Source organism: Acanthisitta chloris, unplaced genomic scaffold (genome assembly GCF_000695815.1).
Source record: "Acanthisitta chloris isolate BGI_N310 unplaced genomic scaffold, ASM69581v1 scaffold14388, whole genome shotgun sequence".
Lineage (NCBI taxonomy): Eukaryota > Metazoa > Chordata > Aves > Passeriformes > Acanthisittidae > Acanthisitta > Acanthisitta chloris.
In genome coordinates this window covers 15,498-23,511 of record NW_008687684.1, presented here as the reverse complement: position 1 = coordinate 23,511, position 8,014 = coordinate 15,498, and the positions used below count along the sequence as shown (strand labels likewise).

The following is an 8,014-nucleotide window of genomic DNA, read 5'->3' as shown; positions in this document are numbered from 1 at the left end:
GGGAAGGTTCAAGGGCTTGGTTTTGGGTAGAGACAGCCCTTTGGGCTCAGCATTTCACTTCTTGACAGCCTTTGCTGCTCTCCCTGGCAGGTTCACCTACACCCTGGGGGAAGGCATGTGGCTGCCCCTGAGCAAGAGCTTCGTCATCCCACCAGCTGAGCTGGCCATCAACCCCTCGGCCAAGTGTAAGACTGACATGACTGTGATGGAGGATGCTGTGGAGGTCAGGTAGGTGTGACAGTGAGGTGAGGGAGCTTAGGAGGTGTTTCAGCAAAAAACTGGAGCAAGAGGACCAAGTCAAAGCTCCTGGGGCTTGATGAGCAGGTGGACATTACTATGTCCATAAACCTGCCCCTTTTTAGTACCTTCAAAGCTGAGCCTTTGGAGATACCTCTCATCATCTCAGTAGCTCCTGCATCCCTCTAAAAGCTTGGCTGCCATCCAGTTCACCATCACCTCAAGGGAAACCTGAGCTCTAGAAGAACCCACGCGGCAGCCACGGTTCTGCACACATTGACAACATCTCACTGGAGCAGTGACACATCTTCTCCTCCTCCTTCTCACAGGGAAGAGCTGATGACCTCCTCCTCCTTTGACAGCCTGGAGGTCCTCCTGGACTCCTTTGGCCCTGTCCGTGACTGCTCCCGGGACAACGGGGGCTGCAGTAAGAATTTCCGCTGCATCTCGGACCGCAAGCTGGACTCGACGGGCTGTGTGGTGCGTGGTTCCCCAGGGACCTGTGAATCTCCTTTGGTGTGAGCAAGGAGTGGGAGGGCAGAAAGGAAATCCTGCTTCGCTTACCATCACTTTGGGGTGGATATTCTGGGGTTGGTTTTGTAGCAGGAAGATATTTTTGGGCTGACATCTCCTCTGTTGCTGTATGCACGCACGAGGGAGCGAGAGTCCATCTGCTTGTTGGTTCTGCAGGAGATTCCACATCACTCACATGTGTCCTCTGTCACCACCAGAGCTGCTCTGCCCCGAAACAGAAGTGTTTGTGGGTCTGGGGTGCTCTGCTGTGGGGGGCATCGGGGTGGAGAGGCTGTGAGTGTGGGCAGACAGTGGGTTTGGAAAGGGCTGTGCTGTTTGGGTGGTCACTGGAGCTGGGTGCTGGTTAGTGGGGTTGATACCAGCACATACCTTGGTGGGGGATGGCTTGGGGGGCTCCCATCCCAGGAGCTACACTCCTTAGGGCTGCAAAGTGGCTTCAGTGCAGGAGGAATATTTGCAGCTGTGGATGGTGTTGCTGCTGCTGTAGCAGCCCCTGAGAGCTGCTTAGGCCACAATTCCCAATAGAGAGCAATGCTGGAGCCCTTCCCTCTGTCTCAGGGCCTGATTTGTACCCTGGAGGTTTCACCTCTTGCTTCCCCCACCCCTGCCAGTGCCCGACGGGACTGAGCCCCATGAAGGATGGCACAGGCTGCTATGACCGTCACGTCGGTGTGGACTGCTCAGATGGCTTCAATGGGGGCTGTGAGCAGCTCTGCCTGCAGCAGATGGTCCCCCTGCCCGAAGACCCCCTGCTCTACAACATCCTCATGTTCTGTGGGTGAGTGGACTGTGGCCATGGGGACACCCTTAACGTGCTGCTGTTCCTGAGCTCATAGGATTGGGGTGGAGAAGGGTCTCCTCTGTTCCCAGGGTCTGCTGGCATGGCCTGGTGGCCATCCCCACTGTTGAGGGGCTGTAGCTGACCCTGTGCTCACTTCCCAGGTGCATTGAGGACTACAAGCTGGGCACGGACGGGCGATCGTGCCAGCTCATCTCGGAGTCGTGCCCCGAGGGAGGGGACTGTGGCGAGCCCCGTGAGCTGCCCATGAACCAGACGCTGTTTGGGGAGATCTTCTATGGCTACAACAACCACTCCAAGGAGGTGGCACCAGGGCAGGTGCTCAAAGGGACATTCAGGTGGGTTGGGGACAGAGGGAGGTGACCCCAGCAGGGTCAGACCTCACCATTGTCTCCAAGAAGAAGTCATGGGAAGGAGCCTGGGGTTGGACCTTAGCAGGCTGCCTGGTCCATCCACATCTGGCCAAGCTTTGCAGGAGATAAAGGGGCTGGTAGGGAGGTCATATCTGAAGCTTTCCATAGAGAGTAGACATCTTTGTAATCCGTGCCCAAAGGAAAGGCTTGGTGGTAGGTGTTTTTTGGGATGGATCACTGGCTGGCAGGGATGATGCCAGGCATTTCTCCTGTCCTCCAACCTTGCCCTCCTCTTTGCAATTTACTTCCAGGCAGAACAACTTTGCCCGGGGCCTGGAGCAGCAGCTGCCAGATGGGCTGGTGGTGGCCACAGTGCCCTTGGAGAACCAGTGCCAAGAGGAGCTCTCTGACCCTACTCCTGACCCCGAGTTTCTCACTGGTGAGTGAATCCAGCTGGACCCATGCCTCTCCCAATGGAACATGTTGCCAGCATGCCCAGCTTCAGCACCTAAATCTCCCAGGGCAAATATCTACTGGGGGATATATCTAGTCTTGTTTTGCATCCTGTGTTCACCAGCAGCAGCAGTAAGAGGAAGGCATTAAAAACGAAGGAAAGGGAAAGGCTATAAATTAATTGTGTGGTGTGAAAGCTCAAGCATCCTGGGATATTTGGGGCATTTGCAAAAAGGATTGTTTTCTTTTTTTATTCAAAACAAAATAATTTTCCAACTCCCTTATATTTGAATTCTTTGCTGATGTAACGAAGTATTCAAAACCTGCTGCCACCAAATCAAAATGTTTTGGCTTGATGTGCTGGAATATTGTGGGTAGTAGTGGTTCTTAGACAGCCTTCAAGGATTGACTTTTCTTCCACCAGGTTGTCAGCACTCCTAAATAACCTTTGTTTCCTTGATGTTAGTTGCTGTTGGCTGAAATGGCCTGGGACAGCAAGGAGCTGCTAAGCAAGGGATGTGTCTATTAAGGCATTTTGGTCCATATGAGATCTCCTGCCTTTGCTTAAGTAGCCAGAGCTTCCAGGAAGGTTTTGGGGAGCACCCATGGGCTGCACCCAGGGTCTGACCGATGCTGCTTGCCCTGACAGGATACTTGGCAATGTTGGTGTGTGTGCAGACAGATTCAGGCAGGAAGGATGGTGCCAGTGAGTCTTGAAGGACTGAGCTACCTCAAGAGAACTATGTTGACAGGTCAGCCCTGCATCCATGGGGATGGCCTACCCTGCCTGGAGGTGCTGAGGAACACCTGGTTTCTGATGGGGCTCTGCTAACCTTGGCATGGTTAGATGGGTTTAAGGAAGGCACTGCCACCACAGCCCCAGCATCGCAGCAGTGTCAGTAGGACCAGGACTTCACTGGCAATTATCCTGGGGAGGCAGAAGCCAGTAAATTATCCTGTTCATTTCCCACTGCTCTGCTGGCTCTTTGTGGCTGATTAAGGCCAAAAAAAAGAGAAAAAGAAAGGAAAAGAAGTAAAATATTCTCTGCTTGTCAGAAGCAGATCTGGATATCGCTGTGAATACACGAGAGGCAGAGCTGCTGAGTAAGGAAGGGCTGTTTTTGCATAAATACTTCTCAGGGAAGAGCAAAGCTTTGAAGCTGTCGGTAGCAGCCAGCGCCGAAGAGAGAGAGGCGCTGGAAGGCAAAGGATCTTATCCTGCTTATCCTCTGCCTTCAATTCTTGTTACAGAGGGGGGGATGCCCACTGTTATCCTCCTGAACTCCTGCTGGGTGCCTGGTTAGCAGCTGAGTTTGCTGCTTCACTGCCAAGCAGAGGTGTGAGGTGTTGGTTGTACAGCAGTGAAGCTGCAAGGGAGGAGGTGGCTGTGTCCTGACATCCTGGTGTGGCACTCTGAGGGATGCTCTGGTCATCAAAATCAGAGCCCTGAGCACCTTCAGTTCCCTTTCTGGGGATTTGTCTGAGGCTTGGTGGCCTCTCTGTCCTGCTCATGGGAGCTGAGCTGCCATGTGTCTTGGACAGCAGTAAGTGGCCACCCAGCCCTGGTCTCCCTGAATTTCTGATTTCTCTAACTCAGAGTTAAATGGCTGAAGAATGGAATGTCTTTGCCTGAAGAAGGACAAACCCCTGGTCCCGTTCAACCCTAGCATTGCCTTAATGTCCTGAGGGAACATCAGCATCAACAGTTGGATGATTTCCCCTGTACATCTGTGCCCACTCAGCTCAGTCCCAGCCAAAGGGGACCCAAGGCCTCTTGGCTGGTGGCACTTGGGCACATGTGGCGTGACGGTGACCGTTCCCAGGCCTGCAAACAGCTCATTAAAAAGCGCAGCTCTCATTAGTGAGATAATTAGCACACCTGGGCATGTCTTGGGAGCGGGCGCCGGGAAGGGAGCAGGAGGGATGCAGGAGGAGGCTCGTTATCTTCCGACGCAGAGCCCCGGACCGGCAGGATGAAACGAGCCTATGTGTTTTCCTTCAAAGCCATCATTTTAATTGCTGGGGAACAGCTGACCCTCAGCTCTGAATGCTTCCCTGGGGGCATGTGGTGTGTGCACAACCCCTTTCCCTGGCTTATTCCCATCTTACTGGCTGTGTTGCCCCAGGCATGAGGAGCTGCAACCACCCCCAGTGGTGATGAGCCCCCATGTCCTTTCTCCCACAGGGATGGTGAACTTCAGTGAGGTGTCTGGGTACCCCCTCTTGCAGCACTGGAAGGTGCAGTCCGTTATGTACCACGTCCGGCTCAACCAGATGACCATCTCCCAGTGTAAGCATGTGGGGCCAGGGGAATAAGGGAAAAAGGGGTGGCAAGAGGATACATAGCCTTCTTCTGACAGATGATGGGCTCAGAGCTTGACTGCCCATCACAAGTGTATAGGGAGGTGGGCTCTGGGATCTGAGCATCTACCCCATTTCTTTTCTCCTCTTCCCCAGCTTTCACCAATGCACTCCACTCTCTGGATGGGGCCACCTCCCGTGGAGATTTCGTGGCACTGCTGGACCAGTTTGGCAATCACTACATCCAGGAGGCAGTGTATGGCTTCGAGGAGTCCTGCTCCATCTGGTATCCCAACAGGCAGGTGCAGCGGCAGCTCTGGCTGGAGTATGAGGACATCAGCAAAGGTAGGAGCCCCACTTGTCCCCAGAAAGGGTCCCCACAGCCAACCCATGGGAACAGGAAGGTGGGTTTACTTCTGGTGTAGCAAGGAAAGTGTCCTTCTCATGTCAGGGCAGTGCCCCATCTTACCCTCTTATTTACCCCCCACTCTCACACCCTTTGAAGCCAACTGAAGGACTCCTGTGGATTGCAGCAGGTGCTGGTCTGGACCAAATAGGAAGATAAATACCCAGATCCCCAGGGAGATGAGACAAGTGCACTAATCCCACCACGCCATCCTGCCTGATTCTGGACTTAACTCTCATTTGTCTTTAATCCTGTTCCTTCCATTTTTTTGTCTTAGCCATATCTGCTCCCTTCCACTTGCATCCTGCAGCCAGACTTTTCTCCCTCTAATGTGTTTCCTTCTCCTGAGCTGTCAGTGCTGTGCTTTTGATGCCTGGAAATGAGTGAGGAACTGGGAGGTCCATCCTGGTGCAGAGAGCATCTGTCACTGCTGCACCCCCTCCAGTGCCCTCGCTGCAGTGAGCTGTGATGGGTCCCCAGTGGAAGAGGTGCTGGCTGGTTTGGATGTCAGATTTACAAAGGCTTAGGCAGCCTAACATTTGCCATCTGCCCCCAAGACCACAGCAACCTGGTCTAGTGGATGGCCCGCCCGCCCATGGCAGGGAGGTTGGAATGAGATGATCTTTAAGGTCCCTCTCAACCCAAACTGTTCTAGGATTCTGTGATCTCTTGTGCTGGCCTTTGCAAAGATGACTGCAGGCATTTTGCTGCCTGTGCTGGGGATCTTGGATTTCAGCAACTAGGTTTGAGCAGCAAGCAAGAGCCAGCTCCCAAGCCTGGACATGGGGTGTGCTGAGCAGAGATGCTGCTTTTTTGGTGACCTTGGTTTGCTGCCCCCACTCAGGAGCTCCCAGGTGCAGGCAGCGTGAGCTTGAAGCTCATGGGCACCGTGACCAACACATCATTTCCATCACGAAGCTTCCTAATTCTCACTGCTGGCACCAGCCTACGGTGCTGCTCTTGCTGTGTCCCAGCCGTGAAGACATTTGTTTTCTCCCCAGGGCTCTTGTGTGGGAAAGGCTTCTTTTGAAGCCTGAGTCTGGATCCTGTGAGCTTAGACCTCCTGGAGCCTGGACTTCTTCCCAAGCCCACCTGCAAGAGTACAGACCCATTGCTGTTGTGCTGGGGGCTGTCTCCAGATGTAGCATCTTTTGATTGCAAGTACTTTTCTATTTTACTTTTTTTTTGTCCTGCAATTTCCTTCTCTTTGATTTTCCTGCTTGGAGGCTTTTCAGGTCTGGCAGTCTTTTTCCACCCACAATATCACATTTCGGTTTCACTCTGGCACCTGCCACTTTCCCTCCCTTGCTTTTTGTTTGCAAACGTCAGGAGCTGGATATCGATTGAGAAATTGCAAGAGACAAATCATTCCCTGGCTCCTCTGCTTTCCCTCGGCGCCTGCTAAGCTGCAATTCACAGCCAGCCCAAAGTGATCCATCTCCAGCTTGCTTGGGGAGCAGAGCAACACTTTTGTGTCCCAGGTTTTGTTTAACAGCCTTGTTTTCTTAACAGGAGTCTCAGGGATGGGCTAGTCCTGGCTCATTTCTCTGCAAATCCTTGCTATAGGAGGATTTTCCTGTTGAGCCATGGACATGCTCTGTGATGCTCCCCACAGCATCCAGCCCGTACCAAGCCACGGCCAGCGATGGCCTGAGCCTGCTCCTGGGGCAAGGCTTTGCATCCATCAGCTTCCTCCAACCCCATTGACCATCCTCAATGGTCCCTCTAGGCCTCTTTCTTCCATGTAAAGCCAGGGGCATCCTTTGGCAGGGATTTTCTGTGAAAAGCACTGTTTCCCTGCACATCAAGGCTTGCTGCAGCAGAGTGATGCTACCCACGGCACAGCCATGATGAGCAGATCCTACCTTCTTGATTTCTGTGCCAGGACTTTTCTCTTTGTGCCAAAACATTTCCTGTTCCAGGAATGCTGGAGAAAAGCCCACTGAGTGCAGGGTCTGGCTCACTGCCCTGTGCATTGGGAACACAGTGGCATCAGGCATCTTTGTGCAGAGCTGGGAAAAGCATAGACTGTGGCAATGCTTTCCTGCTGTAATTTTGATTTCCAAGCCTGATGGGTTGCAGGGTCACCTGAGGGTTGGTAGGGTAGGACCTGCTCCCTTTCTCCATTCCCCTGTGTGGGAATCAAGTGTAGGAGGGGGAGAGGGTCTTGGTGGCTTTGTAACCATCTTGGTAGCTTTCTGGGCATCATGAGTAACTGACAAGTCTTCTCTGCTCACTCTGTGCTCTTTGGTGCTGCTGACTGCAGACCTTGGCAGGTGCTGGGCACCAAGTCAGCATTGTTGCTGTGCACTCTGGTCTGACACTCATCCTCTTTGGTCTCCAGCACACTGTCACATCATCTTTGGTGGGAGTCCTTGAGAATTGAGGGAGTCAAGCAAAGAAATTAGCTGTTGGGCCAGGAGGGCTTTTGCAGGGGAGTGGTTTGGCAGGGAGCTTTGGTGGGGCATCAGTGTGAGGTGCAGGTGCCCAAGCAGGTCCTTCATGAGTCTCCAGCCACATGAAGGAGGCTCCCTCTCGTGGGGACCTGCTGCAAGGGTGGTCCATCACTGCCAGGGTGAAGAGATGGGGCTGAGGCACGGGGAGACAAAAGGACTTGTGATGGTAGAGCCCAGGGTGGACTTTTCAGTCCTGATTCCTACTGTGGAGCCCAGTGAGCATTTTATCCCTAAGAGCAAATGAGAAGCTCTTAAAAATGCAAGGAGGTCCCTGGGCAGCACTGTCTCTCTTCTGTGTGGAAGGCAGAGCTCTTGCCCCCTCACATTCCCTTACCAATGGCTCAAAGCCCACCCTGATGCCCTTCTTTTCCCCCTTCCCTAGGCAACTCTCCGTCAGACGAGTCGGAGGAGCGTGAGCGGGACCCCAAGGGGCTCACCTTCCCGGAGTACATCGCCAGCCTCTCGGAGTTGGGCC

At 53.4% G+C, this 8,014-nt stretch overlaps 1 protein-coding gene across 1 annotated transcript in view; it reads left to right on the top strand.

Annotated features, from left to right (window-relative positions):
* The window catches only part of LOC103807963 (astrotactin-1-like), a gene marked incomplete at its 5' end in the record, with an annotated part of 31,578 nt that overhangs the window by 15,995 nt on the left and 7,569 nt on the right, over positions 1-8,014 (top strand). The window contains 8 exon segments of the mRNA XM_009080714.1: positions 91-228; positions 567-717; positions 1,383-1,549; positions 1,714-1,908; positions 2,235-2,362; positions 4,562-4,666; positions 4,834-5,022; positions 7,922-8,011. Coding sequence (XP_009078962.1) covers positions 91-228; positions 567-717; positions 1,383-1,549; positions 1,714-1,908; positions 2,235-2,362; positions 4,562-4,666; positions 4,834-5,022; positions 7,922-8,011 — 1,163 coding nt within the window.